We start from the raw sequence: 24,112 nt of genomic DNA, 5'->3' as shown, positions 1-24,112 counted from the left end.
ACCAGTTCTGATTATGAGGCACGTCGTAGTGGAGGGCTCCGGATTAATTTTGACCACCAGGGGTTCTTAACGTGCACTACAACTCAAGCACACAGGCGTTTTTGCATTTCGCCTCCATCGAAATGCGGCCGCCGCGGCCGGGATTTGGCGTTGGCCAGCTAAGGCGTTGCCCAGCAGCGCAACGCCTTAGCTGACTGAGCCACCACGGCGGGTAGTTTGACAGTTGTACAGCAGAAGACAGGCTGGTGATAAGGATCATCATGCGTACATACATATTCATATTTATTTCACAAACACGCAGACACTTTCATGTGAACCTTTACTTAAGGCACATCAACAACGCGAGTCGGCGTGCCCTCGACTTAAGCTTAAGACAAAGCGATTCACGAAGTGCGAACGAACTGCTGGACATTGTTGCAGGCAGTTGGTGAAGTCACGTTCCGCAACCTCCACAAGAGGCGTCCATGTCGTTTCTTTTTTCCTTCGTTGCAGGGTCACCGCTTGGTTGAGACATCATTCCAACCGGAATCACGGTAATGTCATGTACAAAGTGAGAGCCACACGCCACACGGCAGGACCAGTTCAAAATGTCGGGAACGTGACCGTTACAATACAGCACTCCAAGCTTTTGGAACAATGCTTGGATATAAAGAAAGGTTTCGGCGGAAAGCCTCCGCACACTACATGCAATAGACTACATGCTAGCGCGCACTTCGTGCCAATCACAGGCAAAGGTGATGGGCGCATGTGATCACAGAATGACACCTTGCGAAACATGTACAACAGCTGCCGCGTACACAGAATAACAGGATAAACCGTTCTTAAGAGACATTGGAAGAATTTGGCACGCTGGAAATTCGGTCCCGAGTCGATCAAGCTGTATACGTGTGCGCAGCGCCCTGTGACCAAGCGCTGACCAATCGGAACAGGTTGGCATGGCGGTGCGTCCGCAACGCGAACGGCACCGAGTCGTAAAAAACGTACGTTACCACCACTTTCGCGAAGTAGCGCCCTAGCTTTGATGCACTAGCCGCCATTCGCCGCTTCGTCGCTCGTGCCAGTTCCACTTACCGCTAACGTTCGCTGTGGCGCGACCGCGTTCGTGTTTGCATGACTAGTATTCTAGCTAAAACCTCTACAAAGCACTTAGCGCCCGCCACGTTATAAGTACACTGAAACGATATCGACATTTATGTACAAAGGCATCAGTTTCGTAGAGGACGCCCTTCTGAACATTAAGGATCAGCTCCGGGTAAGCCTTGACGAATGCAAGTCCCTTTGTCGGAACGTTGGCTCCAACCTGACGCCTCCCTCGTTCGCTAACAGTTGATCACTTCATCTCAATCTTCCTTGGTAACTTTTCCTTTTTTTTTTGTAAACCCTGTTTTTATTATTAACTGATTTTAATAATCCCGCATCCCTATAGCTCATGGCAACGACTTTTCACTATCTATAGTTTCCTCTCGCCCCTTCTGCGTTGAATGGGTGAGGGATGCAATTAGGGCGAGCGGTCTTATTGGTTTTCTGCGTGAAATCATTGGGAATATTTTAAGTATGACGCTGCTCGTATGTTTTCTTTTTACAAGTACATGAATGCAAGCAATTAATTTGTTTGCACGCGAAACGTCGGTCGAATGTCAATCGAGGGGTCGTATCATTTCTAACTATCTTGCCTAAATACGGCAGAATCTTCTGCTCGAAACCAGGGCCCGTGGTCACTACATTTATATTGCGCCGGAATCTCTGCTCATTAGCCGGCGTTTGGGCGCCTGTCACTCAGGGACCGGGTCAATAAAGAGACAATCGAAGCTGCGATCGATAGCCAATCACGGACGGCACTTGCGTAATATAAGTTTGCGAATACGGGGCCGAAGCTGACCCGTCGTAAGCAACTTCCGATAGACATCTAAACTTCCCATTATCTTTGACACTGACCTCCTCCGAGGCGTCCTTCCCTTTGGTCAAAATCGCTGCGCCCGCTTTTAAATCGCGATACGGCACTTGCGCGCAGTTCGTGGCTGAAAGTATATCGGTATCACGGTAACGCCGTGACAATTAAGGAACCTCGTGGTTATACTGCTGCGGCGTTAGCCTTCTCCTTGATCTGTAAGCTCGACCCTGCCGTTTCGGTAGAGGCCGTAGTGCTGGACGATGAAGAGGATGTCGAACGCCATGCTGATGAAGCTGAGTCCCGTTTTGACCACGTTGCCGAACAGCGACATCCAGTCGTCTGCACGCGGAAAGCGTACACAACCGAAGATTAGCAACAAGTCTAACAACGCCACCTACACGTACACACACTTATGTAACACTGGCCAATGGTCAGTGAAAAAGATTAAATGACCGTTCTAACCGTGATCGTGATAATCGCATATCCATGAGAAAAAGAAGAAAGAGATAGATAGATAGATAGATAGATAGATACATAGATAGATAGATAGATAGATAGGTCAAATAAGTAGGATTGGTTCTTCTCCATGCACGAAGTCTATTGTTCAAGCGGAGCAATTGAGCAGTTAACTCTTCACTCAATAAATTAGTGTTGTCAGTACGGTTAATTGTTAAGCGAATAATCGATTGATAGTCATATAAGACAAACGAAACAAGCGTGCGGTATTAAAAAAAGTGAAGAGAAAAATATTTCCTGCACCTTCTGGGGATGGTATCATCATCATCATCAGCCTATATTTCTGTCCACTGCAGGACGAAGGCCTCTCCTTGCGACCTCCAATTACCCCTGTCTTGCGCTAACTCATTCCAAATTGCGCCTGCAAATTTCCTAACCTAATCACCCCACCTAGTTTTCTGCCGTCCTCGACTGTTCTTCCCTTCTCTTGGTACCCATTCTGTAACTATAATGGTCCGCCGTTTATCCATCTTATGCCTTACATGGCCTGCCCAGCTCCATTTTTTTTCTTAATGTCTATAAGAATATCGGCCATCCCCGTTTGCTCTCTGATCCACACCGCTCTCTTCCTGTCTCTTAACGTTAGGCCAAACATTTTTCGTTGCATCGCTCTTTGTGCGGTCCTTGTTCTCGAGCTTCTTTGTTCTATGGTATATACCGTTTGTTGGGATGGTATATACCGTCGAAATAGGTTACAGGGATAAATTTGTTTTTGAGAAGATTTGAAAATTCAGATCAGGCACTGAGCGGCGCACTCGTCGTGGCGTTTCGCATTGCATACTGGCAGCTATAGCATCCAGGGAGAATCAAAGGAGAATCCAAGGAGAATCCAGGGAGAATCCAGGGAGAATCCAGGGATAATCCAGGGAGCAGCATCAAGATATGGCGGATAGAAGGGAGGTTCACTTTAGACTAAATTTTGTGAGCAAACGAATGTTATGCGCAAAATGTGCAAGAATGATGTAATGTGTCAGAAAAAGTGCCAGTGTCTGTCTGAAGGTGGGTAGAGGGGGGGGGGGGGGTCGGTGCTCCGGGGTTTCCCCTCTGGATCCGCTAATGAGCATGTGAAACAACCTATATAGAGAAACGAACTCGAACCGCAGCGATGAAAGAACTTTTTGTGGTCATGAACGTTCATGGCCTTGATTACTGCTGAAAACGAGAACGCATGAGCGTCTTCACCGCGTTAAATTCAGAACGCCTGGAGTACATCTATTTAACCGTGCCATCCACAAGCCTGCAGCGGACATGCGATCACCCTAAGGACGCGCTTATTTTTACACGTTTTTACACGTGCAGCTTGTTCTTCATAGTCCCGACCTATATATCGCACGTGTGCGTGATTGTTTGCGTAACAAATTGCTCTGCTTCTCGAGCCACGAAGCATCAACTCAAGGGCCTGGGTTTTCTCGTTACTTGCGCAACTGCTTATATTTAGTGCTTCCTTAACGAGGCTCGGTAATGTCGACCCCCGGAAAATAGTCTTATGGTGTTGACGTCCAACGGTGGTAAGAAAACGAAGAAAACGTACCAAGCACATGCCTGCACGCAGGTGCGAACAACAATCTCCGAAACAAGCCACACACATAAGACTGCTTTCGACACTACGGAAGCAAGTATGGAAGGAATACGCAGCATTGAGAAAATGTCCGCAGTTTACCGCGCGCTGCGCCGCAGTGCCAACTTGATGAACTACAATGAAAACAGAAACGTCAAAAAAAAAAGTGCAACGTCCGGCTGTAGAGAGAATTTTATGCTGCGTGCTTGTTTTACATAGTAAATTTTACTCACGTCGATAACATCGCAAAACAACTAAAACAAGACTGGCCTCCGTAACAAGCAAGAAAACACCATGAAAAACACACCATCTATAACATTGCAAACCTGAAAAAAAAAAAAAAAAAAAAAAAGAGCCGTAGAATCCACACGCTTGCTGTGCATGAAAGAGCTCTTATGCGAGAAAAACAGAACGACCGGTATTGTGCAGCTGGTAAGTGATTTTGGGGGTTTGCCAGGCGCAGTAAGATATTCATGTCCAAAACGTTTTGATACGCGCGGGCACATGTGCGCTGGAATTTGCACTCGTTTGATCTGTCTTTTTTACGTTTCAGGTGCGATGCCTCGGTGCTGAACTTCCGAAAGCTATACGCGCCATGTTTTTCGACGTTTCTTTTAGTCCATCTAAACGATTGACGGTCTAACGCATGTCATGGTTTAGGAACGGTCAAAAATGTTTTTGCTGATTCACGGTAGATGATGATGATAATAATAATAATAATAATAATAATAATAATAATAATAATAATAATAATAATAATAATAATAATAATAATAATAATAATAATAATAATTACTATGGGTCCCTTGTGCTACAACTACAGGTAAGACGACTTGAAGGCGAAAGCCCGAGTGCCGCTAACTCAATGACACGACCACTTTTTTGCTGAGTCATCTTCACTCCGAACTCATATTTTGCAAAGTCAATTTTTCAAGTCATCCTTATGTGACCAAACTCGGACCGTGACTCAGCAATAATGAGTGCTGAGTCATCGTCACTCTGATCCCATATTATGTAATAAATTGACTGCGGAAAGATAGTGAAGGCATGATGTATAGCAACACTGCTGGAGCTACAGCCGTTGCAAGAAATTGCTCTACGAACCACCGCATAGGAGACTCACCGTAGTTGTAGGCGATTATTAACATTTGGAGCAGGCTCAAGCTTCCTCCTGTGAAGTCGAGCAGGATGTTGCCGATGCTCCAGCCTGACGTGGACTTCCTCACGTAGTTGAGGTAGGCCTGGGTACAGGAACACATCAAATCGCAGTTGCACGATTAGAATGACAGCACCGATAGCATATTTGTTGTTGGGACATAATTGGAAAATTGGCTGCTGAGGAGCCTGTATATATGCGAAAATGTCAACTGTATATAACAATATATAACAAAATCCAAATAAAAATTGAAGGAAAGTAGGCAAATGTTTTTCACTTCCAAAAACAACAACAACAAACAGGCGGAATAAAAAAAAAATACAGTCGCCAGACACGGAACTACATACTAAGAACGAAACAAAAAAGTTACAAACATGCGCACATATCGAGCACGATGCGGAAACATCGCAAGACGTTTGGCAGGCGTGAGGAGCCCGAACAACGCACATATACGAGCAGTTGATTTGATACCTAAGCGCATCTTTGTGGAAAAGAGTTAATATTATTAAGAGATGTAAGGCAGCCTTGCATGCGAGTAACTTCATTACTATCGCCTTATATTTTTCTAGTCATCATCTCAGTACCTTTCATTTAATGTTCAGCAAAGTCGTACACGTGTAGCAAGGCTCGCTACCCAATCAACAGTATTAGATCCTGCATGACAAACTTCAAGAGCTGTGGCGCGCTACACCGCGCTTATGTGGACATATTCTTGCCCTCTTTTTTTTTTTTTTTTTGCATCTGTTCTCTCTTTCTATCCCCTTTTGTTCCATTTACCCCTTTATTACCCTTTCTCTTTTTATTTTTTTTTACCGTCCTTCCTTCTCCTTTTCCTCCTTGCGTGTAGCAGGGTTGACCATCTCAAGCTTTCGCTACTCCCTCTCTCGCCTGACAGTGCTTCACAATGAGCTGAGCGTATAGCGTTACTTGGTGACCGGACTTAGGGGGCTTTAGCCATGACGGGCGCGCGTACCTGGGGCATGTACTTGGTGAGCGTGATGATGAGCTTGCAGTAAGAGAAGTAGTAGAGGTAGAAGAGCCACGGGGTCCTCCAGTGACTGCCCGCGGCGAGTGTGACCACTCCGAAGATTGCGGCTCCAGTCCACACCGCGGCCAAAAGCAGTCGCGCCGGCAGCGAGACCCGTTGACCCCGGTGCTGCGGTCACACAAGGACAGAACACATCTGCTACCCGAGCAATATTGCAGACACATCTCGTACGAGAGAGGTCTACTGCCCGCGTGTTATAGCCCTCTTCGCCGTTCGCGGGGCCATATGAGTCCCGTATGAATATCGTTTACTTGGCAGATAGGCGCACGAACTCATTCAACCACTTTGGGTATATTGTCGCAGGTGGTGCTCGACGCCGGCAAATACGCAAGACGAGCGTGCTGCAAGACAAACGTTTTCTGAGGCGAGCTTGAGCCCCGAAAATTGACAGTCACTTTAAGTATCCTTACGTGATTTGAATGCGAAAGCACGGTGACTTCTCTAATTAATTGGTTATACGTCCATGATGCGTGTCCTCATACATTGTCACGTGTCCTTCATAACTCTACCTTAATCCGCCTTAATCCACCTTGCTTTAATTTGTACCAACCTTAATCCACCTTAATCCACCTCAATAAACCCTGATCCAGTTTAATCCACTTTTATACCCGTTAATCCACCTTGCTCTAATTTGTCCCAACCTTAATCCACCTTTATCCACGCTGATGATGATTTTTGGTAGCACTCATTGAGCGCAACGTCGGCTTTTCTGCCTCATAGGACAAATGATGCTTACGCATTAGTAACCAAAAGCAACTAGGCCAGGAACGGCAGCAGGTGCTTGCACGGGCGGCAGTCGATGAACAGAGAGCGTGATCGCTTATGTGTGGCCATGTATTTAAAGGCTGCCAAAGAAACATGCGCAGAACCATACGGTGAGATATCGCGCGATTTGCATAGCCCAGCCGTGCCACAGCTCGTGTCACGGCTGGGCTAGAGCCGAAACAACAGCCAAAACAACGTTTTCCAAATCCCCATCACAGCTTTCCGGGGGGGGGGGGGGGGGGTGCAGGATAGGATCTGGCTCCAGTGCTGATCCAATTGAGCGTATACAGCGTACGGATGCGTCCACATCGCTTCGTCGTTTCAGCGGCCAAGTGCACTTTGCGTCACCTTCTGCCCGCAGGTCGCGCATGCGCCGTCGATAGCGGGACCACGCAAGTCGACGGCGGCAGCGAGACCACGGCGTGAAGTGGGCCTCGAGCGTCCGTATAATTGCTATCGCAATAACAGCACGTCTATACTCCTTGTCCGTTATTAGTAGGCGATGAAAATATCATTATAGGCGCGTCACCATGTCAGTGCTATCGATTGCAAAATGTCTTGCGGAATGACGATACAACGGGTCATTTTTCCCGGGTGAGGTAACTTTGAGATTGCCCAGAGTGAATTTCGCCGAATACAAGCGGCGCAAGCGGGAATAATTAGACAAGGTAAAACCCTAATTAAGAACTCTTGATTCGATTCCCGCACCACAGATGAACATTCAAACTTACGTAGACCCCGCAAATGTTTAGATAAGTTCTAAATAATCTGCGGGCAGAGCCGAGAGAACAAAGAAAACTTTCGAGCAGGATCACCTCGTAGATGCAGCACTGCACAACAGTAACGAAGGTGGCGAGCGCGGCGTGCAGGCCAAACACGATGTCGTTCAGCTCCACTGGGATGATGCCGGTCGGGTGCAGCTCGCGGTACTCCTCCTGTTCGCAAGCAGAGCACGGAGCTGTCAAGACGTACTCAAGGCAACTGCACTCTAAAATAATTTACATCCTTAAAAATAAATAAGGGTGTAACTCTGTCCATAGCACCCACCCTTGCACCCTTCTTGAATGTAAGGGTGTGAGTTATAGACAAAGTTACACCCTTTTTCACTTCTAAGGGTGTAAATTATTTTACAGTGTTTATAGGGTGCGCTACATCGGCGTTGGTCTGTTCGTTGTACTATAATGACAGGCTTTGCTACGGTTGACAAATCAGGTCTATTGAGGGAGGCAGGCATCTATGAAACTACGTTGCCTGCTCTGAAGACGGCTTTCTTATGAAGCACATAGCATTTCTTTCAGGGTTTCAACTGACCCGTCACATGCACAAAATAAAACGCGCCACTCTATCTGAATGCTGCTTCTATATATATAAAAAAAGGAAGAAAAAAGGAATGTTCATTGCAGGTCGTGTCTACTGCATGCAGCTGTATTCATCGAAGCCTGCCTTACGAAGTGTCGCAATCGCTGTCGATCGTTGACACAAGTTGACTACGGACAAAGCCAGCGCAAGGCGAGTAGACATGGTATTATAGCGCGGTTCACCAGCGTATTCTCGCAACCAGCGGATAGCTTATTTTTTAAACTTGCACGCTTTCTTCGTGAAACTTCCCCATTTAATTATTTTGCACGAATATATTACACAATGTGCACCACGGTACATATACTACTCGCCAAAGCCACAGGATATCACGGTCACATTACGTTAGGTGCGTTCACTAAACGTTCCGTGTAATATGCACCACGATACTGTTCATGACCGATTCCAAGAAGCGTCGCATTAACGGTACGCTTGCGGAAAGAAAGGGCGCACCACATTAGCGTTCGCTTACTGATAAAACGCAGGTATATTGCCACTGTTAAATGTTGGCTGCTATAAGCGCCTCACCTAGCAGGTTAACCTCATTAGCCGTGCTCCTGCAGTGGCAGTAAAATTTCTAAGATACGGAGTAACAAGAGGTCGTAATGGACGTCTACACAACGGCCAGCGTTTACCTGAACGACGCAGCTGAAGTACATGCCCAGGTTGAAGAACGAGTAGGCCAGGAATCCGGTCAGGTTGAGCCCAACGAAGTCGAAGCTCAGTCCTTCCACACTGCGAAATATTCGCCCAAGACAGATTGCGTTAATTTTGGGAAAGGAGGGTCATCCGCTGAACTCAAAGAAGAAACGAGATGCTGAATGAAATACAATTTAGAATTACGATGAAAACAGCAATGCGCGAGCGATAGGGTTGAGCCGCTTAAGCCTTTTAGGATGGATCTAATTGCGTTTATTTTTAATTCTGAATTTGCACGGAAATCTGATAGGGAAAGTAAGGAAGAAGAGGGCAGAAATAGAAAAAAAAAAAGGCCTCTCCCGAAGTGCACTCACCACTTTCGCTTCCAGTTGAGGTAGATCTGAGGGTAGAAGGAGACGGACCACGCCAGGAAGTAGATCCAGCCGACCACGACGCTCAAGGTCTCCAGCCAGCCCAGCTTGAAGACTTCGATGTGGACGAAGGCGTCGGCCGACCTGCAGGCGTCATCCACTTCGCGCTCGAAAGTATAGCGGCCCACTTACCACCACGCAAGCAAAGGTGGCACACGCTTGGAGGTGTAGAAGTATATAAGCAGCTTGCATATGGGCATTTCTGCAAGGACTGCCGATAATGTTTTAAGGATCACATGTGGTAGATAGCACATTCCTAGTTCTTGAGCTGGATTACTCAAAGAAGCGAACATTATTTGCGCGAGAAATCGAAATGCATAAGTGACTTATGACTAAAATTCACTATTTAAGTTTTTAACGAATTACCCAACGGCACATATTGCAATTTACAAATTGTAGACTGCTAGAATGCAAGGCGATATATATATATATATATATATCCACTTGCAAGTAGTTGCGGAGAATCACATTGGCGGTCTAGTTACTTTTGTGCTCCAATTCGCAAAACGCCGTTGCGTTTAAAGTGTAAGTGTAACGACGGTGCATTTTTACCACAAGTTTGGTGGCGCATATCTCGATAATTGTGTAATGTACCGAATTTTTTCTGAGAGGATGTGCCTTGAAGTCTCACCGGCTACAATGTGTAAATTTCAATATGTACCGCACGGTAATAAGATAAAAGCAAAACAAAATTAGTTTAATAATGAGTCAAAAATGCATTTAGATTTCTCTTGCAAATTATGTCCGCCTCTTTGAGTAATCCAGCTCAAGCACCATAGCTGTGCTATATGTACCACAGGTGATCTTTAATTTCTGACAGTCTTCGCAGAAACAGCCAGTATATTGCCAGGCCACATACTGTGGGATATATCGCGCACAAGAACGGCGCCCTTCAAGGTAAGAAATGTGCCTATGACGATTTTGTTCCAGAATCACGTTGTTTGGACCAGGCTTATATATGGCCTCTATGCGACACATGGATCCCCCATATATGGCTCCGCGCACGATGTATGTGTCGGTGCAACGACATCTCATGATGACGCTCATCGCTGACTCACATGATGATGATGATGATGTCCATGATAATGACAGTGATGATGGTCATGACGAGTTTTCAGTATGGCAGTCATCGGGACATAAAGTTCTTCCACAATTTTACAACACACCTCTATAGTATAAGTTTTTTCAAACATCGTTCGGCATGGGACAGTTTTTATTGCGATAGCAATTATATGGACACTTCAACCGGATTTCTGCCGTCGGCGTCGCCGTCGCCGTCGCCGTGAGGTTCCGTATAGATAAAATCTTCGCCGCGCGCCGTATGCCCCAGAGGCAGCGTGCGGGGACGCGCGCTATCACGGAGAGCGAACGCACTCAATCTCCCACGCGCAAGCAAGAAAGCGGAAAGCCAGCGCCGGAGGGAGCAGGGGGGGGGGGGGGGGGCACTTCTCTGCCAACAACCGCGCTCGTCGCTCGTCCGCACAGTCTCTTATCTCTCCCACGCGCAAGCAAGGAAGCGGGAAGCCAGCGCCGGAAGGAGCGGGGGGGGGGGGGGGGGGGGGCGCACTTCTACGCTGCCAACAACCGCGCTCGTCGTTCGTTCGACCGCACCGTCTCTTATCTCCACACGGCTCTGACCTTTATGCGCATTCGCTGCTCAGTTTCCGTTGAAGCGATAGACCGCGCGTACCTTCGCCCCTTGCTGCGGCGTATATATCCGCTCGCTGCCAGCGTTTTGACGGTCGTTGTCTGCAGTCATTCAGTGTGATATTTTCATGTTTGTTTGTGCGCGCTCACACCACGCTTCTTCAATCAGTTAGTAATAGTCGGGCCACATTTTCCAACGCACGCTACACATGCAATGCTGCCCGGATCGGCAGTGCAGCGCTACAGGTGTGTCCCTTCGCACGCGCTGCCCACGGGAAGCGCTTCTCATCAACACCACCGTTTCACACGCGCCTTCTCGTGGTCATCGAGTCTCTCTTCATGTCGGTCTACTTACGCCGCAGCACACCTGCTTACTTAATCAGCTCATATTTACTACAATTCATATTGCTACCAAAGCCGCTCACCTTACTTCGTATGACATTGCTGTGTTGCTATCGCATTCATCGCTTCGCCCTTAGGGCGAAACTGTGACATTTTTTTTCAAACATCGTTCGGCATGGGACAGTTGTTACGCGTCACGTAACAGCTGTCCGTAGCTGCTGCCAAACTACACGTACGCGTGCCGGCGCGCGAGAGCTCACGCCCACGCGCCTCACGCATGCGCAGATGGTGCAGCACTGATTTCCTGAACCATCTGCGCTTGAGTGAGGCGCGTGCTTTCGCGCGGCGACACCCGTACGTGTAGTTTGGCCTTCCTGTTACGTTGCGCTATAGGAACTACGGAGAAGAGCAGAATCAACCGTTTATAATGTATATACACAGTTTATAAAGCCGTGTACGTCATTCACGTTTACTGTTTATTTCGTGACCAACCGACCAAACGAGTGAAGATATGCGTATAACAGTGTACGCTCACTCTTTTTTTTTATGCAATTGCGTTGGTAGATTATACCGCGCTGCATGCAACCATAAAGACAGACGTAATCGAGCGTAAATTTTTTCGCTTCGGCTCTAGGCCCCTGCCCCTACATGCGGGCACATCATAACGTTGCGTGTATAAGAGAGAGAAGAATCGAACCTGACGAAAGGCCGCGACGTGTTGAGCTTGACAGTAGCGTGGCCGGCTCCGACGGCCGAGACGTTGATCCAGGCGGGTTCGATTCCCTCCAAGGGTATCCAGGCTGGCCCAGGCAGGTTGACCGCGCTGCAGCCCTCCTTTACTGCTGCGTGCACTTGAACACTCTCGTTCGAAGCGCGACTGCAAGCAACGGCCACAACGTTTTCACAGTGCAGCCGTCGAAGTTCTTGACAGACGCGTGTGCCCATTTTATAATTCACCAAGGACTACACCTTTGTGAAAGTTATGCAGTTCACGGACTATCGATAGACCTCGGGCTTGTATCCCGCTCCGGCGTTATGTGACATGTTAAGTCCCAAGCCCTGCTCTTCAATACAGTGGCAGGCCTTGGATTTATTGTTCACTGACCTCTCTAAAATTACCCTTCTCGGAAATGTTTAGCCAAAATTCTATTCGTGATATAAAAAGACCTGAATGTTTTCGACATCCACTCACTAGTAAATATCATTATGAGTGGAACGAAATTTTTCTTATTTTCTACTTTTTCTCTCACTCTTTAAAATTCTCCCATCTCATTCCCCCTTCCTATACAGAGTAGAATGTCGGCGCTCATACGCACGCCGTTAAAAAGAAAAAAAAATATCTGCCATTCAGAACGGAGCTTATCCCTCGCCCTCGTGGACTGCTTTGAACTTTTCTTTGCCGAGAAAGAACTTGTTAGAAGTCTATTTATTTCGAGGCGTTGGAGGCCCATATATAGTCTTCTGAACAGTATGTTCACATCACGTCTACTGTTAGTAAACAAAAGTTTACAAAAGGTGCGAATCCGTAAGTACATTGGTTGGCTGTAGACAGCCTACAAACTTTACGGGTTTATAATTTACCAACGAGTTTGCTAAATAAATGCAATGATGCCCACGTAAAACCCTGCTGCTGCCCAAACATGAATTAATATCAAGTATGAAGAGATTATATGTTTTATTACAAATAAAGAACTAAAAAGAAGCGCAGAAAAAAAGCGCGCGCCGACCAGGAAATAAAGAATGCCATAATGAACTACGGGCCAAGGTACTCACTCAAGGCGGACGAAGAATCCTGATTCACTCCCGAGAGGGATGGACATGTCCGGCGTCGACACGAGCAACTCCAAGGCGTTGCCTGAAACAGCAGCGAACAACACGTCGAGGACACGCTTTGCCATCGTGCGCACTCTTCACTCCTCACAGCATCGCGTCCTGCCAGTCACTATATATTCTCACACTTCGCACACGTGCACTTTTCCCGCTTTGACACTCCTAATGCTCACGCATTAAAATTCGATAAGAACACAACAGAATCTCTTTGTTTACTTTTGTAAAGGTTTAGAATAAGCGAGACGAACGAACGCCGCATTTATGCGCCGGCTTCTTGGAATTCGCTCACGCAGTTGCTATCAGCATTCAACTTCAGGAAAGCCACTACAGTTAAGGAATCATCCCAAAAGAAGTCCTATACGTTGTGCACAACCCTAGACATCACCATGACGGGAATAAAATGCTTCGCGGAGTTGCGGTTCGTCCTAAGTTCGTCTGGTCGGGCGCCGTGAATGAAAGGCGACAATTGCAGTTACTGACCAAATCACTTAACGGTAAGGGAGCATCGAAACGTTCAGGATTATCGTTTCAGAAGCGTGACGCATTCGTTAAGCACTGACGTTTGGGAAAGGTTGCGGTTCCCTTACAACAAAAAATGCGCAAGCGTTCCGAAACGTCAGTCATAACCAAACACCGTAAGGACTTGCCAAAAGTCAATACTTATAACGTTTCGACCACCCCTCTCTATGGGGGATTGTCAGAGACTTCAGTTTTGTGCATCTCACATTGCTCTTCCTGCTACATATCGAATTAACTTCCCTATGAGCGTCGTTCTCACCTGGTGTTGCTATGAACAAGCAGATGCACAGCAGCTTGAAGGTCGTCATCGCTTCGGTTAACAAAAACATATTTGACTGTGTTCTTTCCAGTCTGAAAAGAAAAAGTGGGAAGGCGTAAGCGCTGAGACAACGAGTCAGCTCTACAAACACTTACACGCGCCTCCGGAGGTTCGCATATATTCAGTATAGGATACACGCGAGTATATATTGACGCGCATTCTGGTACCTTACCGGACCTATATAAATGGACTGAATGAGTGATTTATTGTGACGATATTGGAAATGATCGCAACTGTTGTGTTTCGGGCTTCTCCACAGATAATATATTGGTCAATGAGGAAAGGAAGATAACATGAAGTGACATAAAAACATGAACAAACATTCCGGCAGTACAGTACATTTAGTAAACATGCTTAAACAACAGCCAATATAGAAAATAAAACAGCACAGAAATCAATCTATACCCCAGACAGAATGCTGCGACATGCCAAAAACGCACAAATTACATACAAAGTGTTAATACATAGATACAGTATCTCTTTCAGTAAAAAAAGGTTATATAAGAAGGCTCAGATATTTTTTGACCATTTCAAGTAAACACGCGCATCGAGTTCAGAATGCCGTCACGATCAACGATGCCAAACGCTGCAGCGCTACGCGCCGCGGGCACTGTACCGCGGGCGCGCCACACACACACACACAACTTTCGCATTTTTTTTTCATAAAAGTAGACGTGGCTACCTACTACGACGACGACGACTACATACTACAGAGGAGGGACAGACCCACACCCTAAGGAGCTTCGCCCCTAAAATTCCGAAAGTTGTGTCCGTAGCGCGGAATCGAACCAGGGACCCCTCGCTTCCGAACGCGCGGCGCTAACCACTACGCCACGAAGCGCACATGGACACACGCACCACGATGACAATAAATACCCAACATTAACGAAAGACTGCGCGTTTCTAACGCGTTTGTGCTAGCGCGTTACGGCCCGTGTAAGAAGCTGGTGTAAGACGCTGTGGCCTCTCCGCCTTACCCCCGTATTCGAACGCGTTGAATGCGGTGGCAAGTCAAGTTCAAGTCGAGGAGCGTTTATGACTACGGCGGTTATACTCTCTCAGCAGTCATGTGATGGCGTCGGCAAACGCGGTGCACGTTCCGGCATGTGTAAACGGCTGCGTAAGACGCTGTGGCCTCTCCCCCTTACTAGAGAGTACTGCACGTTTCTAACGCGTTTGTGCTAGCGTCCCCTTTTAAGCGGGAGATGGTGCAATTATAATGAAGGGTGCTGTTATAAAATAGGAATGACGTCACATATGGCGCGTGTCATTGGTGGAAGTCAATCGTTCGATTTAGTGCGGCGAGACTGGGCGAATTACACGGAAGATTCACGGTTTACCGATGATTCCCTCCGGAGCTTCGCCCACTCATCATAATTCACCCCGTGGATATGCGGTGTTTTTTTCTCTCTGTTTGCCAGCGCGGTCGTTTGAACCCCGGCGCCACGGAGGACGCCGTGGTGCCGGGCGCCGACGCGAAGCGGCGGTCGTTGGGGTGTTGCGGAGCGCAGCGTAGCAACACCCCAAATAAAAAAAAATACTGCTCCAGTCAGGTAGACTGCTCCCTCCCTGATAGTGAGATTATATTTGGATCATCAAAACAGTGATGCGTTTATTTAGGAATACCACCGATCCCCTAACAGCAGGCTAGTCACCCCCAACCCAGCGTGTTCTCCGTCAACGTCTCCTCCGTCAACGGCCCGTCGATCGTGCAGCGGGCGGTGCGCCAGTGCGCCGGCCGAACTAGAGTTACTGTATTTGCTCCCTACGGGAGCGAGCATATACAGTAATTCTAGGCCGAACTGCCGTGTACTTTGGACACCTCTCGCGCGGCTGACTTTCTACGGCCCTGCAGGTTAGTTCGCCTAAAGCCCCTCCATACGCGGTTTCAGCGGCGGTGGCGTGTGGATGGAGGGGCTTTAAGTTCGCCGTCGGTATATTTGCCGCTAGCGCGGACGTAGCTTAACCGGAAGTTAACAGTGTTTTGAGAAGCGCGTTGGCGACGAGGAATGTCACGTGACATTTGGAGGAGCACTCGGCGAGGAGGAGAGACCAGCCGACGAGGAGAGTAGCGAAGGAAAGAGCGAAAGGAGCGAGGGCCGTGTTTCGAACTTTCGATCATCAAACGCGTGTAACTCCGCTATTCCGGCACCATTTCGAAAAATCCTCGCGGCTACGTGTTCGTTGTAGACTCGTGCACAACTGCAACACCTCAACTAAATTTCGACCTCTGGGTGGGTTAGGGGCCCTTTAATTTTATTAGTCGACTGGAGGTATCGTTGAAACTAGCCTCCAGTGTTTCTAGCCTTTCCCCGCCAAAAAATTACCGTCTCCCTGAATAGGCGATATAATTTATGAATGACAGGAGCAGTGAACATATAGAAGTTTCTGTCGAGTTGTCTAATTTTCTGATCCGACGTCTAGGCTGTTTTAACGATGCCCCAAACAAAGGTACATGCCCATGAGCCTGTGTTATTCTGATAATTGCGTGCGACTAATAACAAGTACAACTTTATTTTTCCCACCGTGGGTTGATTTTATCCATCAGCGTTTCAACAGCGTACGAACAAGTTATTACGAGCAATCTTTCCCGTAGCGTGGGGTTTTCACTCACACAGGAGCACGACCGAAGCTTGACTAGCAGTCTCTTACATTAGGAACACCGGCTATGAAAGCGTCCTTATTCATCACTGTACATTTTGTGCAACACTCCGCATTACTCTATACATCACTGCACAGGAACTGAACAATAAATGTGGAGGCTGTAGCGCCAGTTGAACACACACTATAGGTCACCTAGATTACACAGAAAAGCTGATCGAACGCAATAGTCAAGTATGAGGACGCTTCTCCATGCTTCTCTGACCTGACAACCATAGCTTCGCGAGCCTGAAGAATGCAGTAAACAACAAACCAGGTGCCTGCTGCAATTAGTAAAAACAAGTACTTCCTACACAATAATAACTTAGAGGTTTTGGGATTTGCGAAGCTACGGCTTTTCCGCATATCATGAGCATCACTAGGACTAGTATTGACGCCCACGAATCTGCATTATAACTTTTTCACGTGGTCGTACTTACAAAAGTAAGTAAGGTGGATATTATGTATATTTCCTCTTTTTTTACTCTCAGTACTTAGACTAAAAATAGCAAATTATCACTTTCATTTATGTTCCTTCAGGTGCTTCTTTGAAGTTTCACATACAATTTCTCAGGAAGTGTTTGAACAATTATTAATGCTTTACATACATTCATAACACCAGTGATGAGGGTATAATTTTATGTATCACGATAGAAGTTACGGCTACAACGTCTTGAAATAAAACGTTTAAAGATAGATGCACCGAAAATGATCCTATTTCTATCGGCAAGGAACGAGTTCAGGGGAAGTCAAATCTCACGAGTTAACTTTTTTTTTTTTTTTTTTTTTGCGGCCGATATGTTTCCCTTACCATGAAACGACAAATTCTCAAATGCCACCGGTGTACATTTGCATGCATCGCATGACTTTCTGCCAAACTTGGTGTTTTCCTTTTTACATTTGTTAGACTATCATCGACTCGCGTTCTGTATTTATACTGTTGTCTCTTATATCTAAACGGTACGCTTATCTATCCGTTTTCAAATATCTCGCTGCGCAGCGCTCATCTTCCTTTGGACATTTACTGCTCTTCTGGTATTATTACATACACTTTTTTTTTTTTTTTGCAGTGGAATGAACTGACAATGTAATGTGTTTAGCGTTACCAATACCGGGCCCCTCAACGGAAGATACCTTGCGCTGAAGCTTTTTCACAATCGACAACAACGCCGGCCGCAACACCTATACTAGCGAGTGATATGGAAACTAAATGGGAGTGAAGCGACGCACATCAGCCGTGACACCTCCGATCGCTTATCACGAGGCAAGATTGTCCGATACCTGAAATTTCCGGAAGTGCTCATGCTCTGCGTAACTTGGGCATGCTTGTGGTCGAGATTAGAAACACTAAACCTGAGCTCGGCAATTAAAGCTCGGGGAGTAACACCCAGACGAGCAATGAAGCATATGGATCGTTGTCATTTGGAATGTAATCTAATTTTCTTCGCATGCATATAGCAACCGATGCCGGTGACGCTTGGGTGATAAATAAAAGCGTATAGCGCTCTCTGGCCAATGCAAGGTGCCTATAGGGATGATGGAAGCAGCGTGGCAGTAGCGCGGAAACGTAAGGTGAACAGGGCTAAGTGGGAGATTACCTGAGGGATCGACTGGAAAGTTAACTAGAAAAACGCTTGCTCCTGATACTCCATCTTCCGCCCGAGTGGATAAGTACGCGCGAGCTATATTTAAAGCACTGAAAACGCGCATGGGCGTGCGAATTTTTAGTTGATCATTATTTTTTTCTGGCACCTAAATAACGAGATTACTAAACACTACTATCTAGGACGCAGACAATTTCCATTGCCACATTCAAAGCTGAACAGGGCTCAGGCAGTTTCAATGAGACTATTACAAACAGGAACTTATCCCACGCCGTACCACCTTGATAAAATGTACCCAGAAAGAGAGGTCAAGAAAGATTGTCATGCGTGTAATGGCATCATTGGGATCAGACACATGCTCGCGGGATGCCCTGCGACTCTCACCAACCCTGAAGAAGAATGGCTCCATTGGAAGAAGATGCTACAGAGTTCATCTTTTCAAGATCAGCTACGGGCTGTCCAGAGGGCCCACGATGTCGCTGAAGGGCTGGGCCTAACGGTGCCATCGTGGGAGCGGCCCGCCTCGACTTGAAATAGTCGAGCCTCAGGACTTTTGTAAATAAAAAGTTTTTACACACACACACCTAAGCTGACAACCACTAATCAGTGAAAGGCATAAATTTAGCGAACTCCCGGAAATAGGGCAACCGATCCTGCATCAGACCTGGCACGAAAATCAATTAAACCTAAATTCTGGCGTTCTCTACGTACTAAAATCGCGATCTCATTATGAGGAACGCAGTAGTGGGGGACACGTGAAACGGAAAAAAACTGTCATTAACCCGAACGTACACTGTAAAAAATGCCGCTGCAAATGACGGAAAATATCTTGACAGCTCTATTCTGAAGCACTCGACCATCAAAATGCCGGCGGGCTTTTTTGTAAGGCGTACACCACGACGTACTGCACACGAACGCCAATCGAATAGCGTTATTATCACGAGCAATTTCTTTTTTTTTCATATGATATTCATGAATCTCTCTTTCTCTTCTTGTGCACGGCAATGGAAATGTCTTGTCGGAATTACGCGGCTTGTCGAAAAATGATTTAAAAAGAAATGAGCGTTAAAGTGACAGATGGTTTTTACATTGCATAGCACCAAGATACAAAGGAATCGTCCTGGCGCGAATTTTTCTTCAACTGCGAAGCGGCTTTCTTTCTGAGAAACAAGTACCGGTTTCATTTGTAGCTTGGTTCTACATTCGGGTGGAAGGCAATGCTGCCTTTCGTGAATCTTCCTCCATCTCGTGAGATTCCGCAGAACTGATTTGTCGTATTTAGTGCGGGGAGATTCCAGATTAATTTTGACCACCTGGGGTTCTGACACCTAAATCCACGTACACGAACTTTTCTGACTTTTGCCCACGTGGAAATGCAGCCACCGAGGCCGGGATTGAACCCGCGACCTCGGGCACACCACTGCAACGCCATGGGCTATCCCGCAGCGGGTAGCACGAGACTCCGTGTTGCAGTACACGTTGGTCGCCGTAAGGCGGTCAATTCACTCGTTGCCACCACAGAGTCTCCCACAAAAATTACAAGAGGGAACTTCGGCACCGCGATCATTCAGCTAATGACGACCAGTACACGGATCTGTCTAATCTTCGCCCTTCTGGATTCAGACGTTCTGGTGACGTTATCTCTAACGCTTTACGTTTCTGAATGTCCAAGCACTCACAGTTTTCTAAAATGAGCAAGACAGTCTCTGCGCACATGCGTAACCATTGCGAATTGCTTCATTTATAACGCAATATTTTGTTGTAAATGATCAATTCGCAAGGTCACAAAAGCATTTGAGGCAAATCCATGCACTAGCCAGCACTTACCCTGCTGTCTGAGTCGCTATATTTAATTGCGGCTGCCATATATGCACGGGCGCCAGAGTTCGTTGTAGTAATATTTTTCTAGGAAACTCTCTGGTTGCCACCAGCTCACCAACGTGCGAACTCGCAAGCATCAAGAGTTGGAGTACGCGGCAGTACACAACGATCGCCAAAGGAGTGAAGGTGAGCCCATATTCCCGAAACGTCTATTACGCAAACGCCGCCTGGGATTGGTGATTGCCCCTGCGATCATTGTGTAATCCCGCCGATCGCTATATCGGGACGCGAGTGGCGGACCAGCGAAAGCTGGTCGTAAGATAAGTTTCATTTTTGCACATACCGTGTGTATCCTGCTTAAAATGTTCGCAGCCATCGCACACACTTTCTTTTTTCCCCTTCTCGGTGCGAAATCTATCGCATGATCACAATCGTCACATCATCATCAGCGCATTTTATGTCAACCGTAGGACGAAAGATTCTCTCAACGATCTCCAATTACCTCTGTCTCAATTGCGTCAGCTGATTCCATCTTATGCCTGCGAATTCCCTAATCTCGTCGCAGCGCCTTATCCTTTGCCGTCATCGACTGCATTTCTCTTCACTCGGAACCAATTCTGCAACCTTAATAAATCACCGGTTATCTGCCTTACGTATTACATGGCCTTCCCAACACCATTTCTTTGTCCTAATGTCCTAATATCGGCTACCGCCGTCCGCTCTCTAATCAACGCCGCTGCCTTCCTGCCTCTTGACGTTAATCATATCATTTTTGGCTGCATCGCCTCGTCGCGTGGTCTTTAACTTTCTCTCGACCTTCTTTGTTAACCTCCAAAGTTTCGTATACTGACCTTCAAATATTTCCGGCAGCTCCAGAGGGAAATGTCCGCCTGCGTCAAGGCGCAACGATTTCGCGCACCATGACAGTTGCCAGCTGTGCTTTTTATGCGTCAAGAGACGCACGATCGTGCGGCGTAGGTAGAAGAAAAGGAGGGGCTTGTAACTACTGTAGGTCAGGCAGCAGCTGGTCTGAAAGCTCGCGTAGAACGGAGTCAGCTGCGCGTTATGGGTATAGCACGGGGGGTCTTTAAGCACCCGTTCATTGTCTGAGTATAGCCCTCTTTCAGCCTTTATAGTGAGCCTAGAGTTGGGGATACGTGCAGCCCCCTGTCATAATCGATTGTGTTTTCAGTGCATATACTCCAGCTATACGAGAGGATAAAAATGAAGCTTAACATCACGTGCTTGTACAGATTTTCCAGGCGCGTAGACTATCATAGCTCCCCACCGTAATCGCGAACTGTATTTGTCTCTCGCAAACAGAGATCCAAATCGAAGAGATGAGATGATTGATTAGCCCACTAACGATGTGCGCGCCTGATCCGGAATGCATCATTGTCCAAAAATGTTCGGTTGCAGCAGAGCACTAAGTTTGTTGCTCCTGCATTGTGTACCTGTGCGGGAGAGAATATCCGAATTAAAAGGTAAATATGCTTTCGGTAGCATGCTTATTTGAGTGCTGAAATTCTACTTTGCTTAGCGAGGACGAAGAGTGTGTGTGAGAGAGAGAGAGAGAGAGAGAGAGAGAGAGAGAGAGAGAGAGAGAAAATGATTAATGAAAGGCATGGACGAAGAGGATCCAAATATTGGCAAGGAGGGTGATGAAGGCCAGATATAACAACAAAACTGAATGTAATGACGTTCAGGATATATTGAAGTTACACACTGCGATTGTTAAGCCGGAAAAAAAATAATACAACGGAAGAAAGTGAGCGCGATGTAGAAGAAACGTCAGGGCATTCCACCGCCCTGATCGAGCGCTTGGATGGAGGCGCGTCTGATAGGCCTCTAACAATAGACGGGTGTCCAAATACACGCCCCAGCAAGTACACACTACGGATCACAGTAGCCAATCACGAAGGCCATGCTTTTGCTGATTGTGTGCACCGGAAGCAACTTTGGATCTGGAAACACGTCATAAAGACACCATGTTATTGAAATCCCACCTATTCTGCCTTCACCCTCGCAGGTCTCGACGAGAAATGGGGAGAGGGCGAAAAGCCTGCGCCCGACATACAGGCTTACCAAAAGCGGCACACCTAGCTACGCTAGAAAGGTAGCGTCAACCCTTTCCTCTCTTCCACACGAATCACTCATTCATTCATGCATGACAGCGTGCCAGAACTTAGAATGTCCTGCAGCCCCTTAACGGGAGGGGACTGTCCTTCCCGAGTGGTCGGGAGATTCGTTTCCCTTTATTCCCCGAATTGTTTCTTCCTCCTCGCCCCCCCCCCCCCCTCTCCCGCCTGCGTTGGCCTACCTCAGGGAGGGCTATTGTTCCTTGCTATTTCTTGCGAACAACATCCAGTTTTCGTTCTTAACACCATGTATCAAACAGCACCACAGCGAATTATCCTGAACAAATAAGATCAACAGCGCTGCCAGCTAATGACGAACGCGGAGGTTTTTACAAAGAAGTGGGAAGTCTGTTTACAGAAGTTTTCGTTCAATGCAACGTGCTGTTTTCCTCCAATTACTAAATTCTAGAGAGACTGCATAAGCACGGATTCTCACCATAACTGCTTCTGGCTGTTAAGCTATGCACGTTGTGCTATATATCGTGTCTCGCACTCGATGCAGTCCAATTCGCTTACATACGGTGAACAAAACAGGGTTGGTGCCACCAAGAACGGAGATCCGCAGGCAGCTACGCGCTCGGCTGAAAATGGCACAACACACAGAGCAGATAGAGACAGCTACGAACAGAATTACGTGCCTCAAGTATGACTCACTGGTATGAGCGTGTCAAACCCGACCGCAGCTGTGAGCTGTTTATTCTTTCCCGGGGAAGGATGACTCGTTGCGCCTGGCTGTCTAAATGACAGGAGCAAAGACAGTAGCGCATGGCCAGCGCCGAATGTTTTTAGTGTGGTAAACAGTGGAGTGAATTTGGCTCAAGACTGCTTTGAGCAGCTGTTACGAGCTTAGCGTCGCCTTTGGCGTGGCCATAGGCGAAATTATCCATCCAGCCGATCATGTTTTTGGATCGTCGTTTCTGTCGGGTACATGTGCGTTGTACGTAAGTTACGTCTTATCAACTTGTAAGATTAGCTACATATGATAGCGGTTTGCACAAAACGACATCACAAAACGCCCTCTAGCATCGTAGGCGACGAGAAAGCAACAAGGGCGAGAAGTGCGGAGTTATTTTGCGCAGCTACGCCGAGCACGCCCTCACGTCATGCGCGCAGCGCACCAGCCGAACGGAGAAAACTAACCTTTTCGTTGCCGCCGCAGCTCCTGGCGCCGAGCAGGCCGAGCCGCCCAGCAGGGAGGGAGGGCAGCGCACGTGATCAGCCGTGGTTGACTCCACCGATGCACGCGAGATCGTCCGCCGATGTCGCCGCCTCGGTAGCGAGTGGCGGCGGCTGCGCGATGCCTCGCGGAAAGCCGGGGTTGCCCCTTGTTCGCTGCGAGCGTACCGAGGCGCCGCAGTTCGGTACAGCGTTGTAAAGGCTGCAGCTATTGCGTAGTTACACGCGACAGGCAAGAACGAGCGTATTCGGATGCTTATACGCCTGCGTCGACATCCTTCAGTGTCGCTTGAAGCGGCCCCGTATTCGCAGCGAGAGTCAGCGGGCTGGCAAATGAGTGAGTGTCGCGTGACTCCCTTGCTCTGAACGCGGAGCGGTTTAGAGGTTTACCATGTTTCGTCGCGCCTGCCGCGCGCTCCCGGCGATGAAGCGGCTGCATCTCTCTATTCGGACTGTGCGGCGCTTATCCTATCTATGAAGCCGGAGTGAGCTGAAAGATATGGAAGATTCTCGCCTATCGTGCCTTATCGCGTAAAGCTCGATATTTGCGGAATGGGCCGCGCGCCCGGAAAGCTCTGCAGTGCTTATAGTAATGGCATTCGTTCGCAAGGTCCAGCGACCGTCATCGGAAGGCGTTACCACGTATCTGATTTAGTGAGCATGGCGCGCATTCTCACGATACTCCCGGTGGCCTGCAGCAAAATCTATCCAGGGCA

At 47.5% G+C, this 24,112-nt stretch overlaps 1 protein-coding gene across 4 annotated transcripts; it reads right to left on the bottom strand.

Annotated features, from left to right (window-relative positions):
* Positions 1 to 302: 302 nt before the first annotated feature.
* On the bottom strand, positions 303 to 23,845 carry LOC119449760 (cystinosin homolog). Of its 4 annotated transcripts, none has more exons than XM_037713014.2 (10): positions 23,361 to 23,845; positions 13,958 to 14,049; positions 13,123 to 13,204; positions 12,047 to 12,226; positions 9,304 to 9,444; positions 8,926 to 9,025; positions 7,750 to 7,869; positions 6,095 to 6,277; positions 5,089 to 5,206; positions 303 to 2,230 (listed from the first exon to the last, which is right to left on the bottom strand). In XM_037713014.2, exons 2-10 carry the CDS (start codon positions 14,025 to 14,027, stop codon positions 2,088 to 2,090), a joined length of 1,137 nt encoding a protein of 378 aa, XP_037568942.1. In that variant the 5' UTR covers positions 14,028 to 14,049; positions 23,361 to 23,845; the 3' UTR covers positions 303 to 2,087. The 4 variants fall into 4 exon arrangements, with proteins under 4 accessions (XP_037568942.1, XP_049521387.1, XP_049521386.1 ...); XM_049665430.1 differs by lacking the exon at positions 23,361 to 23,845 and adding an exon at positions 22,741 to 22,760; XM_049665429.1 differs by lacking the exon at positions 23,361 to 23,845 and adding an exon at positions 22,657 to 22,695.
* Between the last annotated feature and the right edge of the window lie 267 nt (positions 23,846 to 24,112).

The sequence above is a fragment of the Dermacentor silvarum genome, chromosome 4 (genome assembly GCF_013339745.2).
Source record: "Dermacentor silvarum isolate Dsil-2018 chromosome 4, BIME_Dsil_1.4, whole genome shotgun sequence".
NCBI lineage: Eukaryota > Metazoa > Arthropoda > Arachnida > Ixodida > Ixodidae > Dermacentor > Dermacentor silvarum.
Note: the sequence above shows the minus strand (reverse complement) of the source record. Positions and strands in the feature narration are given on the sequence as shown.

Excerpts from the sequence above, each read along its gene's own strand:
- LOC119449760 (XM_037713014.2), bottom strand. The coding sequence starts at position 14,027 with ATGTTTTTGTTAACCGAAGCGATGACGACCTTCAAGCTGCTGTGCATC. Across the intron at positions 13,205-13,957 it reads CTTGTTCATAGCAACACCAG|GCAACGCCTTGGAGTTGCTC; the intron begins GTGAGAACGACG and ends CTGCTGTTTCAG. Across the intron at positions 9,026-9,303 it reads CTCAACTGGAAGCGAAAGTG|TGTGGAAGGACTGAGCTTCG; the intron begins GTGAGTGCACTT and ends AATATTTCGCAG.